Raw genomic sequence first — 17,797 nt, 5'->3', positions numbered from 1 at the left:
GGTGGGAAAAGAAGAAGCGAATTATTGGGGGAGAGGTATGGATAGACGTGAGGAGTGGGGTCCACTTTGCCACGTGGGATGATTGTTCCAGGTGGGTTCACGTGGTTTCAGGTCCCGCTGTGGATCGGATTCCTCCACGTAGGACGGATCAGAATCTGGCTTCTCAATAGTCCCTGGTGACACGTCATTCCTCAATCTCTCTTGAAAATATCTTTGAAATAGGGTAAGCCACTTACGTTTGACACGTGGAAGAGATGGACGGTTGTAGCGCGGTAAAAGAACGTCCACCACTGGTTTATGGTCACGCAAGATCGCACGTCGCCCCATTAATTGATTCAGTCTACATTTACGCTGGGACCTTCCACGTGGCAAAATATTATTCGAACCTTGATCTTGGCGCACTGAGCGAAATCCTGGGGACCCGGAGCTCCATCACCACAATAATTTAGGAAATTGCAAGATTTTCTTTTTTTTTTTTTTTTTTTTTTTGTGAAAAATATTTTTTACCGTACCATGAAAGAAACACAAAAGAAAAAAGTAAAATTCCCACTAATATTTGAAATGACAAAAGTACCCCTGTAAAAAAAACTGCTCCATAAAAAGCGAAAAATTAGGGCATTATTGCTGGTGCGAGTGCAATTTGCAGTTTCTTGTATTCCATTCCTATCTCTGATTATTTACAAAGAAAAGAGAATTAGAGAAGAAAAAGAAGAGAGTGGAAGAAGAAGAAGAAGAAGAGAAGAAATGAAGAAGTGCGAGCTATGTGGAGAGGGAGCCAGAATGTACTGCGAGTCGGACCAGGCGAGCTTGTGCTGGGACTGCGACGAAAAGGTTCACTGCGCCAACTTCCTGGTGGCGAAACACACTAGGTGTCTCCTCTGCCACGCCTGCCAATCTCTCACGCCTTGGAAAGCCTCCGGACCTAAGCTCGGACATACAGTCTCTGTTTGCGATGCCTGCGTCTCTCTTCACTCTAATAACACCCAGCAACACCAACAACAACAACAACAACAAGTGGACAATCAAAGCCAAGAAGCGAACAGTCACGACTACGATCAGGACGATGATGCAGAATCTTCCGAAAGTTTTAAGGACGGCGATGAGGACGAGGAGGATGAGGAGGAAGAGGACTATGTTGATGATGAGGATGATGCGGAGAATCAGGTGGTTCCTTGGTCTGGTAACTCAACATCGTCCCCGCCGCCTCCTGTGTTGAGCTCGTCTTCTTCGATGAGCAGCAGCGAGGAATTGTTTTCGCGTGGTGTTGTGCTGAACAAGAGAATTAGAAATAATCCCGATCTCCTGTACTCTGATGTAAGGATTTTTGCATTTCCTCTTTTGATTTGAATTTGTTCCTTTAGTCGTTCTGTTTTCCGTACTTAAAATTAAGTCCTGTAGAAACATAATCATGTTACAACGATCCTGATTAACTCTTTTGAAACTTGAAATTGTTTTTTTTTTTTTTCAACCGATCGGCTTTCTCTTCAACTCCTTCAAATGATTTTCCTCTCGTTTTCTATGTCTTCTTATTCCTCGCATTTTCTCGCAAGCAAAAAAAGGCTTAACAGGATGATATATTATATGATTCAGGATGAGATGGGATGCTCCTCGTCACAAGTTGCCGGTGACGATGTTACGTATTTCAGACCGCTGAAGCAGAAGAGGACAACGGAGCCGAACCGATCAGCAGGAGGCCAAGATCACGCCGAAACAGAATCGACATCAACGGCTGCCATTACCTCACTCAAGAGGCTACAAAAACAGATTATCGCAGACGGTGAGGGCGCATCAACAGTGATTCTTGGGATCTGCAACCCGAGCAGAGATCAAAGCCGTTGATTTCATTCTTCACTAACATCTCCTCTTTCACTGCTTCTAACAATACAAATCCGCGGTAGTTTTTCCTCCTCCCCCCCCGGTAATTTTTCTAATACGATTAAATATCAATCTATTACTTCTACTAGTAATTATCTGTTTCTAACTAATATTTTAGTCAAAGCTACGTGTAAATCAACGAATTTGCTTCCGTGCTGCAATTGCGTGTGTTGATTATTATTAGCATAGATTTTTAATAGTTAATCTGGATATTAATATGATTAAAGTATTAAAACTTTTGCCTGTTTGTCATTTTTGTTGAATCTGTCGTATAAATAATAATAATATATTTAAAGCAATACGAATAACGCAGTTTTTATCTTCTTCCACACAACTAATCTAATGGTGTGGCTGTGAATCGTTGAAGACTTTGAAAACTCATCGGGTTTTGTTGACACATTATAAATATGTGGTTACATAATAAACTAATTATATTAGAACTAAACAGTACTGAAAATACAATTAATCAATGAACAAATAAATCCCTGGATTAGTAGTAATTGATTAGATTAGAACATCTGAACATGGCATGCACAATTTTTTTATATTAATTTAACCGGTTAATTTAATTTCCTTTTAAATAATAAATTAAACCCTATATATCCTTGAATTTAATATAAAATATATAAGCAAGTGGACATAAAATCATAAATTCATGAGGCAGGGCACAGGTGGTTGGGGTGCGGTGGAGGGGGGGGGGGGCCTCTAGCGTGGGACGGTCTTATTCTTTAGCAGCAACTTGCCGAAAAAACAACGTACCCGTCTTGGTTCTAAAACTGGTACAAGTCAAAACTTGGTGGGGGTGGGCACTGTACTCTGTAGCTCGCCATGTTTATATATATTTAGATACATATCTATTTATGTATTTTTGTATATATTGTGGGATAAAATTATGACACAGCAGTCGGATGGTAGGTGTCTAGCCCGGAAGCTCTGAGTTATTTATTTATTATTTTTGAACAATAAGTTACTGATGATGGCAATTGACGGTGAGATGAGAGTCAGAGGTTCAATTAAAGAAGAAGAGAAATTTGTTGGTGTATTTAAAAAATCTTGTGGCTGCTCGTAGTTGCAGGCCTTTGACATAATGTTATGAACGAAAAGAGAAATGAAATGAATGGTAGATAAAGAAGAAAACCCCACAAAATACAGAATCTGGTAAAGATGGGTTGGTTGGTTTGCATTTCAAATTTCAATTAATTATTAACCATAAATGTTTAATCTCATTTATTACAGATCTTTCTTATTTTATCGTCTAGTATCAATTATTGACAACAAAAAAAAAAAAAAACAAAAAACAAAATTTGGGAAAATTACAAAGAGGGTCTTAGATCACCAATACTCCTCAAAAGAAAATCCCGAATTAAATCCTAAATTGACGGATTAATACGAGCTTATCCATGCAGTTATACACTCTTCAAATAGAAATCTTTTTTTTTTTTTCCTGAAAGATCTTAATTTTTGGATCTCCGAGATTCTTTCGATTCGAAGCTTGCAGTAACAACAAAATCGAAAAAAAGTAAAAAGAAAGTACAATTCTTTTTTTTTATTATATTAGTATTTTCTATTCTATTAGTATTAGTTATTAATCTCGGTTCAGCGAATTCTTTCTTCTGCGATTAACTTTCATAACTTATACTGACCTAACGAATAAATTATTAAAATAAAAATATCTCAGAAATAAATTAGTGGTTAAAGTAGTTTCCTTTTTGGTACAATTCAAGTAAACCGGGATTTTGTTTTGATTTCTCAAAAGAGAATATACATTTTTTGCTATGACCACACGAGATTTAATAATAAAATTAATTTTTTTTTTTAAATGATTCTCTTTTTAAAAGATATTTTATTTTTACAAATGGGTTTGTTGATTATTATTATTATTATTTTTTATAAAAAAAAAAAGGGTTATGGAGGAAAATATCTAAGAGTTAGGCGTGCCGTATCTTTAGCTTTAATTAATTATGTATGTTTTGTCATCATCACATCATATTGAATTTTTCAAATATGTAAAAATTAATTCATTAATTTAAATTTAAAATTTAAAATTCAAAAATCAAATATGGCGTTTAAAATTTAAAGAAAAAAATAAAATAAAAAAGTGTAGTTATTTCGCGACAACCTTCTCAATTGTCAGCAGTAAGTACGACTGTGGTTGAATATTTAGTCTTAAACGCGTTTAACATAAAAGTTTTGTTCTTGACATTGATGGAGCTCGGAAGTCAAATCCCAATCATCCTTTTTCTCCAGATGCAGAGAATTTCCTTCATTTTTCTGGGTACTGTGGGGTTGGTTTGATTGGATTCTCAGAAACCTGCAAGGAAAAAAGTCTCAGTCTTTGGAATTAAATATTTTAAAAAATAAGCTCTGTAATTTGATTAGTGAAGTTCAGTTCGTATAGTTAAATGGGTTTTTTTTTTTAATTTTAAAAATAAAAGACATCTTTCAAATACACAAGAGAGGGGGAGTAGTAAAATTAGGTTAGGTGTTGTTAGTTTTCAGAAAATATTGTTTGAACAGTTTTTTTGTAAGTTGGTAAGTTTTGAAGTGTGTATTAAATGCATAGAAAGAAGTAAGAGGGTAAAAGAATTGTAGAATGAGTCGTGGGTGTTGCTTACCTAAAAAGGGTCACTCATCAAACACACACACACACACACACCTAAAAACAGAAGCAAGCAAGGAGATAGATACACCTTCTGGATAAGCACGACAGATTCAACTCATCTTTTATCCTTTATACGTGTGTGTGTGTGTGTGTGTGTATGGGTGTATATATGTATATATTATTATTCCTCTTTAACCAAAATAGAAAAAGGAGAAAAAACCAATTCTGCTCGTAGCTTCTCACCCGTGTCTCCTTTTATAAGTATATAATAAAAGAGAACTTTGTTAGCAGAGGTCCAAAAAGAAAAAAAAAAAAAAAACAGATGAATCAAGTTTGAACATGTTAGAGGAGTAAAATGGCAAGGATTATGTTTAAAAACAGAATCTGTTCATATATAACATATATAATCTACTTAATAAACATGTTATAATTTATTAATCTACACACGATCTCTCTCTCTCTCTCTCTCTCTCTCTCTCTCTATATATATATATATATATTGATTTGCTTATCTTAAAAGTACAAGACCAATTAACAAATTTGAAACTCAGAATTGACAGTCTCTTTATATGTATATGTCAACTGGTCCTGCTTATCCAAACGAATCATCTAACATTTCTTGACAAGCCAAATCAGTCTAAATGAATGAGTTGCCAATGTGGTGGATCTTTCTCTCTCTCTCTCTCTCTCTCTTTCTTATTTTAAATGAAAACGAGAATTACATAGACAGGCTGACATCAACCCAAATTTTTAAATGGGGCAGAATGGTTGGGTGATGGAAGCCTTATCAATTGAAACTCATACCTATATATAAAGGTTTATCCTTTAGCAAAAAACCAAATAGTTTTCAGATTGAAATGGTGACTTTATATGTCACAACCCAGTAGAGCATCATCTCTCCCAAAAGCGTAAAAGAAACCCAAATACCTCATCAATAATACAAACATCATTTAAGCATACAGCTGAGACACAAAGAGAGAGAGAGAGAGAGAGATATATATGGGAAAACAAAATCCTAACTTTCCATCTCAACAAGATCAAGATGCCACTACTCTGCAACCACGCCGGTCGATCCTGTTTACGATTAGTTCCTTCTTAGGCTGGAATTTGAAAACAGGGAAAGACATTTTAGAGTCAGCAGCTGAATCTCATACCTTTTTCTTGAGAAATAAATGAAAAATAAATGCGACACATACCAGTTTATAATGTTAAATCTCATACCTTTTTCTTGAGAGAATCAACCTCAGACGTGCTCGAGCTCTATGCATCTGCAATTGAACAACCAAAGGCATCGTCTTACAGGAGGCAGAGAAAAGATGAGAAAACACACTAAGCATCTCAGTATTCCAACAAATCTATCATCCAGAACACAACGTACTTCATTGAAAATATTCACTTGGAAGAAAGGAATAGCGGAACAATTCATGATAAGCTAACAACCACAACGATAAGCAACGCCATCTACAACTTTGCTCGCGATATTCAGGATCCCTGCTCAATACTGTTACTTCCTCCATAAAAACGTGCTGTTTCATTTTAACAGTCTTGACATATAAGCACAGCAAAAGCACCAAAGTAATTCCACTCACCAAAGGAGAGATTGGTAGGAGGCTCAGTCCCAAGGGTTACCGGCCCAAAAAGCCCTAAACAAGGGTGAGCTGGACTGAGCTATGCCCACACTGGCCCAGGCACGGCCTCAGTTCAGTAAACATTTCCATAAACATGTTTATGAGTCTGGTCTGCCTTCCCAGCCATCAACAGTACCCACTTTTTACCCTACTTTATATTCTATCTTTATATCCTTGACAACCGATTACATATGAGGACATTAAGAATTTTTTAGATATTTTACCTCTTCCGACAACAACATAACAATTTTAATAGAAATTTAAAAGTAAAAAATACCACAACCTGTAAATATTTACGCAGAAGTTTTACTTACATCCTCTAAATAAATTAGCAACTTTATTCTAGATTACCACATTGATCTATACCAAAACCCCAAATTTCCACAGCCAAATCTCTTATTTCCTAAACCCAAACAACCCTGACATCGTCCAAGCTTATAGAAATCACCATTATTGTCCGACAGTGCGAACTACCCCTTTCCCAAAAAAATGGATTTGCAGCCAAGAGCTGCAAAATATTGCCTTGCCCAACACACTGATGGCTGTTCCTAAATTTAGTCCTTCACCCTCAGGAAACTTGCTAACACAAACTCCGACACTCTATTGACCACAAACTGGTGCATGTACTGCATGCATATGTATCTGCAACTAAATTTTGTCAAGCGTTGCTCTATTTTCATCTCTTCACCAGTCCAGATTGTTTACAAGTATTTTGTTTTGCTCTTTTATCTTTTAATTGGGTTCAAGCTCCAACAAATAGTTACTAAATCTAATTAAATCAAAGAGTTGACAATCTTTGAAGAAAGCAGCATGCTTTGAGTACCATAATATGAAACATTTGGAAACTCAGTTAATACAGTTGAAGATACAACTAATGCACTTGAAAATCGGTTAAAGCATAATAAGGGGAATTTTATCATGCTTTGCAGTCTCCAGAAGTCATATGGGCATTTAGAAATGCTTCCTAATGTAACGGACATGTAGCTGAGGTTGCACAGGACCTTCAGGTTCCAGAAGTAACTATCTCTTGGACATTGTGATCTTATCATAAGGGTGAAAACTCAAAACTTTGAAGCACAAATGGAGGAGGATGAAGAAAAATCACCAAAAGTAGCTCGTAATAACAAAGATTTTGAGATTCCTTAAGGTCTTTCACCCAAGGAAAGATCCACACATGTTTAGTGCAAGAAGGTACCTACCGCACTGATTGAGCATATGGAGCTTCAGCTCAAGAATCAACATTATTTTTTTAAAAAAAATAACAATGCATAAAGGTATCATTAAGTATAAGCATCAAGGGGATCCAAAACCCATCTACAAAATTATTTACAATCCTGTAAGGATATCAACTCTCTCTCCTAAATCTTCTATGTAATACAATGGTTGACCCAGTAACAAAAAACCAAAGGTCTGAAACCATCTCTCTTGAATTTTGTCAATTCCATCATCCACCCCTTCAAAAAACCCTCCTCTTACTTTCCTTCCACAATACCCAAAAGATTGCTACTAGAATAAGGCCCAAACACTTTTTCTGCTTTGTCAAACCTATCCAAGCCCATAATTCATCCTTAAGAGTGCTGGCCTTGACCCACTTAACACCTAACAAACCATAAGCCAAAGGCCACAAGGTGTGCGCAATAGTCACCAAGAAGTAAGTAATTGCTAGGCTTCTCCACATTTTTACACATGCATCACCAATTCACCAGAAGCTTTCCCCTCCTTTTTAACTTGTCAATAGTCAGTATGCACTCCTTACTTGCCTCCCATGCAAGAAAAGCAACCCCCGGAGGTGCATTTGCCTTCCAAATCTGTCTATATGGGAAACTGGTTTCCACTGGCTCTTTCCTTGTCAAATATCTATAGGAGGATCAAACAGTGAATTGCCTTAACTTGTTGAGTATCCAAATCGGTTGATCACAATCCTCACTTAAAGAAACCACCTACAGCCTACTCAACAGCTTTTAGTATTCATATATTTCTCAATCATTAAGATTCCTTGAGACCTCCACATGCCAGCATTGACCCTCATGGAAATCTTCTTTAATAAATATATCTTTGTAATGAGATATAGTGTAAATCTATGAAAACCTGGTACGCAAAGAACCACCTTCCAGCCAACAAACCGACCAAAAACCAATTATACTCCCATCACCAATTTTCCATATCAAACACACCTGGAACTTATCCTTACCCCTCTGCAAACTCTTCCACAGCCCTCTACCATGTGGTCTCTCCTCCATTCTGGAATACCACCCTCTATTCATTATGTCATACTTTGTCCCTATGACCCTTACTCCACAAAGCATCTCTGTCCTTCATGAAATGCCAAACCCACTTCCCTTGAACCGCTTTATTCATCTCTACCATAGACTTCAATCCCAATCCCCCCTTGTTTAATAGTCTTTTTAGCACATCCCATGCCACCAAACGGTACCGTCTATTCTCTTCCGAATCACCCCAAAGCAACTTGCATTGGATAGCTTCAATTTTCTTGGCGACGCTTGCTAGCATTGTAATGAGTGACATGTAGTAAACTAGGAGGTTAGATAGAATACTTTTGATGAGTATCAATGCAAACTTCTCTTCGACCCAAATAATCTCAGCTCATACTTTGTAACAATGGGATCTCAAAACTTCTCAGCTTTATATTTGGCACCCAATGGCATTCCCAAATATTTCATAGGTAGCTTAACCACCTTACTGCCTAACACCCTAGCTAAACAATTAGAATGAACATGATACACAAACTTGTTAATTTTGTAGAAGTCCCCTTACCCGTACAAGTATTATTCTGAAATGTATTCTTTTTAACTCCAGATTTCTTCTAGTACATAGTTAAGATTGGAATTTAGTAGTATTGGGATTTCGTTTATATGATTTACGTGTTGTCTGCAAGGATTTCTAACTATAGTTAGATTAGAATTAAATGAAAACCCTATGATTAACTCTGTAATATTTCTAATGAGACAATACATTATTCATATTCGATTAATTTTCTCAACAAACTCTAATGCTATAAGATCTAAAAACAAGCCAATTCGCCACCACCCCGTGCTAGCAAATACAAAAAATAATTTCTCAACATGCTCTATATGATTGTGAGATGCAATCATGATTATGTGATACAATTGAAACCCTAGTCTTATGTCTAATGCGTATAGGATTCCAAGTGTGAATCCTAGCTACTTCTCCTTTATTATTAAGTCAAAACTCCATACTATTGTGGTATCTAAGAATCTTATATTCAACTCCTAAATTGGAAATCAGTCCTAGTTCACCCAACATCAATAAGTCTCCCGAGTTCCATCTTTCACTAGGCTTATAACTATTTCGGTTTTTAAATTATACTTCTAATATATTACACCTTATTACAATTCAATCAACACAATAGTTGTCTGGTCTGAGGTTAATCAGAGTAGTAGTTTTTTCTTTATTTGATATCTAGACAAAACTCTTAGTTTTATAAGATGTAATTATGTATTTCTTTTATTAATTATTTTCATGCATTAATCTTCTGAATTGTAGTTTCAGCAAAGAAATATTTTATCAGAATGACAAAGTGATTGCAATTGGAGAAACAAGATGATGGCACGAATGCTAACATCATGCATTGTTTTGAAGGATCAAATCGATATGCATGCAAATCATAGGGGACAAGGTTTTCGATGAACATTTGCACAGAAGTGAAGATTGACAGCAAAAAAACAACAAGATGATAGCAGCAGTATGAATGATGAGAAAGGAAGCTGAAGTCAATAAATGTTAATTTTTTACTTTTCATTTTTCCTGATTGTATTTTGTTTCTCTAAATAGTAAATCTTTTTACTCTTCTTAGCAAATGGAAGAGATAAATCAGTTAATTTTACAAACCATGTTATCAGGCATGTTTCGAAATTTTCATTATTATTTCTCTAATTTATGTCTAATTAAAAATAATTTAAAACTCATTCAAAGGCTATGACTGATGCAATCATGACCCAGAAGTCAGAAGACCCAACCCAAACTAGCCATGCCAAGCCATCCCTCAACCCTCCTGCCAGCTCAGGCTCGTTAACCCTGGCCTATTTCTGCCACACCTACTCACAGTAGCAATCTAGCAAGCCTGCCCTACCCATTTGACACCGTAAGTAATTTCACAAAACAAAGAATCTATTTCAATATTACTGAAACTAAGTATATCCAGTACTGGATAATCAAACAACTATATAGATCATTTGATCATCTCAACCCTCCTGCCAGCTCAGGCTCGTTAACCCTGGCCTATTTCTGCCACACCTACTCACAGTAGCAATCTAGCAAGCCTGCCCTACCCATTTGACACCGTAAGTAATTTCACAAAACAAAGAATCTAGTTCAATATTACTGAAACTAAGTATATCCAGTACTGGATAATCAAACAACTATATAGATCATTTGATCATCTCAAATAATAAAAAGTTGTGAAAAAGATTTATATGCATGGTATCTTTTATTGTGGTATGTCATGGTAAAATATATCTAACTAACAAGTATAGGAAAAAAATTTCCACGACACTTCTGCGTTTAAGTAGCCTTAACCATCATTATCAGCTCCGAGTGCAATAATAACAAAAAAAAAAAGATATTTCTTCATGTCCATTTTGGCTCAATGCTAGGTAATCCTCTTAATAATAAATATGTGGTTCACATGGACTACATCAGAACTAGATACTCAAGTTTGATATGGTTTCCCCAATGATCTAAACCCAGAAAAAAAGAGAGAGAAGTTAGGAAAGAGGGGCAAGGGACAAAAAAAGACAGAAAAAGTAAAAAAAAAAAAAAAAAAAAAAGAGATTCATTCATTATATTCAACAGTAGCAAGAAACTTACATCATGTTCGGTTCTCTTTAATAACCTACGTAATTTAAAAATTTTAAAAATTTTGATGGATTAAATTGTTAGCTACCACTATATAACCATGTAATCAAACTTGAATGCAATGATAATTACAGCTAAAGCTGTAATCATGATTACAGCCTCTCAACGCCGTAGTCAATTACATTGAATAGTATTTTTTTCAATAGAATCATCATATTACAAATCAATTAAACCTAACCAAACATATCGTTAGAGATTTTTTTTTTTGTTAAAGAATTACTACGTAATTTTTACTATAAATCCTAACTTTGAATCAGATCCAGGCCATTGATATAAGTGCCAATGACAAAGCAAAACAATGGGAAAGTAAAGAGAACAACTCTATCCTGTCTGTGACCCTATATAAGGGGAATATATGGGAGGCATGTGTAACAGCAATTGAATGGGTGGCAACACTTATCCTGTTTGGAAGCAAAGCTAAAAATTAGTTTTGGTCTAAAACATGGGCACATGGTTGCAGTTGAAAATGGCTAAACTGGAGCCTTTTATTTTCTACTTTCTTGAGGTTTTGTCTATGGCATTTTAATTAAGATGGATAAGCATGAGCAAAACTACAGTAGGATTACTGCTTCCCCCATTATGAACATAGGAATTACTTATGCTAATATAACAATGACGGTTTTGGTTACGTTAGCCTTCTCAAAAATTCTAGTTTGTTTCTCGTCAAACAATTAGGATCCAATTTGTCCTATGGATGAAATTTGATATCATTAGGCTTCAAAGTCTATGAAAGAAGTAAAGTTTTCTATAAACAGAAATTAGGCATATTGCACAGAATTTACAACTCAGTGTGTTGTTTAAAAGCATGGACCATTTTTAGTTGTGGAGGATTGTTTTGCCTTTTCATTTTCTAAGTTCTTACATATTTGCACATGAAAATACGTACAGTTGTTGAAAATGATACCAAGATTTGATAAAGAATATAACAAAATTTTCAAGCTCACAACATTTTCACTATCATTTTCAAATATTGTTTTCATTTTCAACAATCATAGAGATTTTTATGGATAAAAGATACATGAAATGAAAGGAAAGTTGCACACAATTTTCTACAACTAAACAAGGCCATAATAATTTTTCATTCTTCCTGGCCCTTTCTGAGTTTTCGTTCATTCTTAAATCATGTTTTCCCTATGTCATCTCATTCTCCTTTCCAGTAGATATTGTCTTAGATCAACCTAAATCCTATCTAAATTATCCCTATCCTTAACTCCCTACTCTATTGTCAGATTTTTGTAAGGACTCTAAGACTATTAAGCAACCGTACACTGTCCGTGTGCCAAAAAAATTTACATCTGCATAACCAAATACTATAATTTTGTACACACAATAAAGTGATAAGTACTCCAAAGTCCCAGTGATTAGTGTCAAGGCTCTAGGAAACTCAAATATAGCACAACAAATTAGCAGCAGTAAAAACCACCAGATAAAGTTAAAAATGTTGACTCAGAAGTGAAATTAAGAAGCAAAATAATATTAATAACCTAGTAGTTATTTTCAAGCAAAATAATATTAATTATCTAGATAGTAAATTCAATTGCATCCAACAAATAAATAATATATAAAAAAATACCACCAAATGTTATTGCAGCCCTGTGCTTGGCCGGGGCAGAATTGTAGCACATACAATTAATAATGAAATCAAACATCCAAATCATTCTTTTTGAAATAAAAGTGTGAGGATATGTATTAATGAGGTGCCAAGGGGGCACTGCCCATGTCACAGTAACATCCAAGTCATGGTAACATCTAAAGTCTAAATATTGTTTATTCCATAATGAGAACCATAACTAAAATTAAAAATCTCTTATCCTTCAGAAAAGCGCAGGTGCAAAAACGAGAGAAATGTACATTGTGTACATGAAAATGTATTCAAGTGTTCACTATCTTTTTCTCATAAAAGAAGAAACATTATTAGAAGAGAGAAACAGCAGACTATAGCAGGAGATATCTTCCCTCAATAAATAAATAAACCAGCCTAATCCCCTCAGAAAGTAACTAATGAGACCACCCTGGAAGAAACCATGAGCCTTAACTCAAAGCAAAGCCAAAAATATGAATCTATCCCACAACAAGAAGAGGGATGGATAGCAATGTTCAAAGACTCTAGCTTTCTTTCTTCCATATACAAAAACCATAAACTAGTAATAGCCCCTCTCCATAACATCTTTACCTTATTCCTACCAAATCCTAGCCCAGAAAAGATCATGAAAACTTCAAGGAAAGGAGTGCAAACCCATCTCACAGAAATTTTAAAGAGCCTGTAAAAGCTTCCAAGCCATGTTGGCAGTGAAGAAAAAGATGACAATTGGATGTTTTCATTTTCTATTTTCAGATTTCAGAGAACCTATATGTTGGATTCTTAATTAATTCTTAAAAAATAATAAATAAAAACTATTCCTAAATTTAAAAAATAAGAACAACTTGATTTTTGTTTTCAAGTTTTCAATTGCTTTCATTTTCATTTTCTGAAAATATTCTTTTTCAACAACCAACTGCATCTTACCCATCATTTTCTTCATAAGTTCATCTTTGGTCAAATAGAACAGTATAGGGTTAACATTACCTATGCGCCAAATTCAACACCAAGTTAATATTACCACCCAATCCCACAAAAATACTTCCTTCTAAGCAGGAAGAGATTGCTGACAGTTTATTCCCATTAGATTATTCCCATTAGAAAGACTTAAAGTGCTTTGTCACTCTATCAACTTAAAGGCTTCATTTTAAAAAAAAAAAAAACACACATTTGAGAGTCCTCCAAAATTAGAGATATCGCCTGCTAAAGCCAGTGCCCATTTTTTCCTGCTCTACATGTTACAGACTTTGTATGCGATATGCATAAAATTGTGATATGCCACGGAGACCAGAAGTTATGGGAGACATTGATTATTCTCGGTAAGGATGTTTATTAGCAGGCATTCAAATCTCTTGTAAAATAACCAAAATGTAACATAAAGTTCCAAAAAAAACCCAGCATTTCTTCTACAGCAAGTTACCTTAGATCAAATATCTGAAAACATGAATGCTAAAAGCATTCCCTCGTGAAAAGAATTTGAACAGAAGACATGCCTATGAAATTATCAAAACACCCAGTCTAGGAGGACCTGAATGAGAAAATTCCTTTTTCCCTGCTCATTTGAATTGAAAAAACTCAAGTGTTGGATGCCAGTTAACCAATAATGACATGCCATCGTGCCACAACAGCGAATAATATCTTTATGGTACAGATTAAAACCATCCCAAGTTCCCATATTTTCAAGAATTAATCCATCTTTATGCTAATAAATGAAAGTCACAGTTCCTAAGAGGCTAATAAAATACATCCAAATTGCTTCTGGATATATCGATCTTTATGGTAATCAATAAATCCAAGTTGGATATGAAAGAATATTGCATTTTTATTTCCACTTGGTTACAAGATGAAAAGTCTTCTTCCATTACTCCTTATTTTAGAGATAGCACCGGCTCCACTATGCAGAAATTATAAAGAATACCAACAACTAAAACCAACCTGCATATTCACAACCACATGAATTTAACAAAACTAGACCTCCATATAGTTTCAACAGCTATTTCGTTCCTATAGGAGTTGGATGTGACTAGGCATTACCCATTTTTTAAGCAGCCAATGACTTCTTTTGCAATCATTCATGGACTACTCACAATGTAATTTTTTATTAATATAATGAAACAAACCAAGACTCCAGTCAATCACATGAAAACAAACCCAAAACTATCAACCAACTTGTAATCAGAAACGAGAGCGAAGATACAGTCCCAAATTATAGTCTCAAGAAATCCATTCTAATCAAAGCAATGAGCAACCTAAAAGATGTTAGCTGAGAAAAAACAAAAAAACAAACCCAACAGCAAATCAGTCGGCAGGTCGTGTTTTTAATCAATTCGATAGATAAAATTGCAGCACCAAACATAGAGATCACTTACCTTTAGCCTCATCGTCGTCTTCCACATTCGCCTTCTTGACGGTGACAATGGGCTCCGTGGGACCGCCATTACCAGCAGGAACATCTTTCTCGTCAGGGTATCTAACAACAACAACTGGGCAGACGCAATGATGAACGCAGTAATCACTGACGCTTCCAAGCCTGCCATCGCTACCCCTACGCTCGGCGCCGTACCCTCTGCTGCCCATGATGACGGCGCTGAGACCGAGGCGCTCGATCTCGAGACAGAGCCTCTCCCTCATGTCGTGGTCCTTCACTATGTGGACCTTGTAGGGAATCTGAGCGTCCCTCAACGGCTTCGCGAGATCAGCCACCTTAGCCGCTGTGAAAGTGTCAAAGTCCTCTTCCATCTGCTGCTGGCTTGGCTGCTGCTGCTTTCCCGGCGAGGACTCAGGGGGCTGGTTGTGATGGAGAGGAAGAGGACCCCAGTCGGCCCCGAACAGGACGGAGGTAGGGGAGACATGGATGATGATAACAGCATCACCAGGGCGAAGGTAATCGTGAACGGCCCAGCGGACGGCAAAGGCACTCTCGTCAGAAAGGTCGACGGCGACGCCGATCTTGCGGCGGGCGCCGGCGGTGGGAGTCGGAGTAGCAGCGGTGGAAGGTGTGGAGGTGTGATGGGGGTGGCGAGGGGAGGGTGGGTGGTGGATCTTGATGGTGGGGAGTTGAGGGTGGTCAGCGTCTTGGCCTGGAGGATTCATTTCCGGTCTGCGAGGAGGAAGAGGAATAACTACGCTACGCGATCTAGGGATAATCTCGAAAACCAAGACTGTCTGGTTTTTACCCTTTTCTTTGATTATCTGCGTTAATTGAGTTGCAGAGAGGGAGTGAATCGGGGATTGGAAAACAGATTCGTCGACCTCGAGGAAGAAGGAATGAAATGGTAATGGGGTTGGGAGAATACGGAAAAAAGAGTTGCCACGCGGCAATTTGCAACATTAAATATATATATATATCTCCTGCGTCAAAGTTTGTCGTTTTCCAAAAAATATAATATTCATTATTACATTTTTATATATAAAATAGGTTTAAATAGTAACAAAATTTAGTAGCATTGTAATTCTTTTATTTAAATATTTATAATTAACTTTTATGAACTAATTTTTCTAAGAAATTTTATATTTAAAAACGAGATTAAGGACTTAAATAAAAAAATTATAATAGATTTTTTACCATTTAAACTTAGATAAAAATATATCTCCTGTGAAAAATTAAAAAGACTGAGTAAATAGTGTTTATAATTATTTTTTTAAGTAAAATATAATATAATATATATATATAAATATCTTACATTGGGAATTACTAAAAATGAAATTTCTAATTTAAAATGCAAGTATGATATATGTTGGTTAATTATAAAATTTATAAACAAGATAATATAATTAATACTAGATAAAGCCAAAGGGCGAGTAAATTTTTTAATATAAAAATTATTGTGATTATTGTTTATAAATTTTTATTATAATTCATAAAAATCCAATTAACAAATACGTATTTTAACTAACAATTTAAGCTCATTAAAATTAATTAAATAAATGTTCAAAATATTTGACTCATCCGCACCTACGTTTATATATTGACTGAAAATGCGTCCACTCCCACGTGTGGACGTGCCGGAGTGGTTATCGGGCATGACTAGAAATCATGTGGGCTCTGCCCGCGCAGGTTCGAATCCTGCCGTTCACGGCTTTACCAAACCACTGTTTTGGATTTCATTTATTTTTCTTTTTAGAGATACCAGGCCCAATAAGCTTAGTCATACACGCGAGCCCAACATCAGGCGAGCCCAAAAACGATACCGTTTTTGACAAGCTTAGTCCTGCACGTCCTTTCGCTCATTAACTGTCGTTGTTTCGAAGAAGAGGAGGAGGGGAAGAGCGGTAGCCGTACATGCAACGAGGAGGAGAAGAAGAGATGAAGAAGGAGAAGAAGAAGAGAAAAGGGAAGAAAAGAAGATAAAGATGCGTCCGCGCACGCCGAGGAAGAAGAGGACGACAAACATAAAAAGGCGTGCAAGGAGTCGAGTTCGAGAAGAGATCTGTCCATGATAGGCGCAGGAAGAAGAAGAAGGAGCCATGGCAGCTAGAGAGAGAAGTAGAGGCACACACGTGAAGCAGTTTGTGATCCTCGGAGGATTTCCAGTGGTGAAGCATGTCCTCTTTCGCCTATAAAAAGGAGACCCCGTGAGAATTAGAGGGGGAAAAAAAGCTGGCCGAGAGAAGGGTGAGAGGAAAAAAAAGAAAGTGAAGCTGAGACCCAGAGATGAGAGAAAGCCTGAATAGAGAGAGAGAGAGAGAGTGAGATTGTGGAGGTTGAGAGTTTGAAGCAGAAAGGAGAGTTAATTTGGGTGCTTCCCTAGACCTCAGAAATAGACTTCCATTTATAATCCTTCAGAAGGTGTTCTCATTACTAGTGTTTGAAAGTTTTTCTAGGGATGATTAAGTTGTGTCCATGTTTAATATATGTTGTTTGATAGATAGCTTTCCAACTCCAATTTTGTTTCTCGAATTCTAACTTTGTTAATATATTATTGATTCATTAGTCTCTGGTTTCCAACTTGCATCGTATTTTAATTTAAATTATTGTATAAATTTTAGATTGTGAAGTTGTAAAATAACTTTAAAGATTCTTGAATTTGTAGTTACACGAGTACAAACTTAGTATTACCACATTAAGATTTCGTATATTAGTTTACTTTAAGGAGCATTATGCATTGATATGGTATGAGAATTATAGTAATTCGCTCTATCGCATTTGTGAATAAATTTCGTTGAAACACACCAAGCCGCATGGAAGGAAATAATGTCTTTACTTACATTTTTTTA

General features: G+C 36.0%; 2 protein-coding genes and 1 non-coding gene across 3 annotated transcripts; 2 read left to right on the top strand and 1 right to left on the bottom strand.

Moving 5' to 3' along the window:
* The first annotated feature begins 610 nt into the window (after positions 1 to 610).
* BBX28 (B-box type zinc finger family protein) lies at positions 611 to 2,036 on the top strand. The gene is made up of 2 exons (XM_022055906.2): positions 611 to 1,314; positions 1,591 to 2,036. The coding sequence occupies exons 1-2, from the start codon at positions 745 to 747 to the stop codon at positions 1,837 to 1,839; spliced, it is 819 nt and encodes a 272-aa protein (XP_021911598.1). The 5' UTR covers positions 611 to 744; the 3' UTR covers positions 1,840 to 2,036.
* A 3,265-nt stretch (positions 2,037 to 5,301) lies between these two features.
* On the bottom strand, positions 5,302 to 15,902 carry PHOS34 (Adenine nucleotide alpha hydrolases-like superfamily protein). Its single transcript, XM_088218865.1, has 3 exons — positions 14,950 to 15,902; positions 5,699 to 5,745; positions 5,302 to 5,577 (listed from the first exon to the last, which is right to left on the bottom strand). The coding sequence occupies exons 1-2, from the start codon at positions 15,671 to 15,673 to the stop codon at positions 5,738 to 5,740; spliced, it is 732 nt and encodes a 243-aa protein (XP_088074991.1). The 5' UTR covers positions 15,674 to 15,902; the 3' UTR covers positions 5,302 to 5,577; positions 5,699 to 5,737.
* Positions 15,903 to 16,576: 674 nt separating this feature from the next.
* TRNAS-AGA (transfer RNA serine (anticodon AGA)) lies at positions 16,577 to 16,658 on the top strand. Its single transcript has one exon. It is a non-coding gene; the product is annotated as a tRNA-Ser (tRNA).
* The last annotated feature ends 1,139 nt before the right edge of the window (positions 16,659 to 17,797 follow it).

This window comes from Carica papaya, chromosome 4, assembly GCF_054855325.1.
Source record: "Carica papaya isolate Zhongbai chromosome 4, ASM5485532v1, whole genome shotgun sequence".
In the NCBI taxonomy this organism is placed as follows: Eukaryota; Viridiplantae; Streptophyta; class Magnoliopsida; order Brassicales; family Caricaceae; genus Carica; species Carica papaya.
The sequence above is the reverse complement of the archived record's forward strand: the minus strand, read 5'-3'. Positions and strand labels throughout refer to the sequence as shown.

Coding starts and splice junctions, on each gene's coding strand:
- BBX28 (XM_022055906.2), top strand. CDS start 745: ATGAAGAAGTGCGAGCTATGTGGAGAGGGAGCCAGAATGTACTGCGAG. Junction 1,315..1,590: donor CCGATCTCCTGTACTCTGAT/GTAAGGATTTTT, acceptor TATATGATTCAG/GATGAGATGGGATGCTCCTC.
- PHOS34 (XM_088218865.1), bottom strand. CDS start 15,673: ATGAATCCTCCAGGCCAAGACGCTGACCACCCTCAACTCCCCACCATC.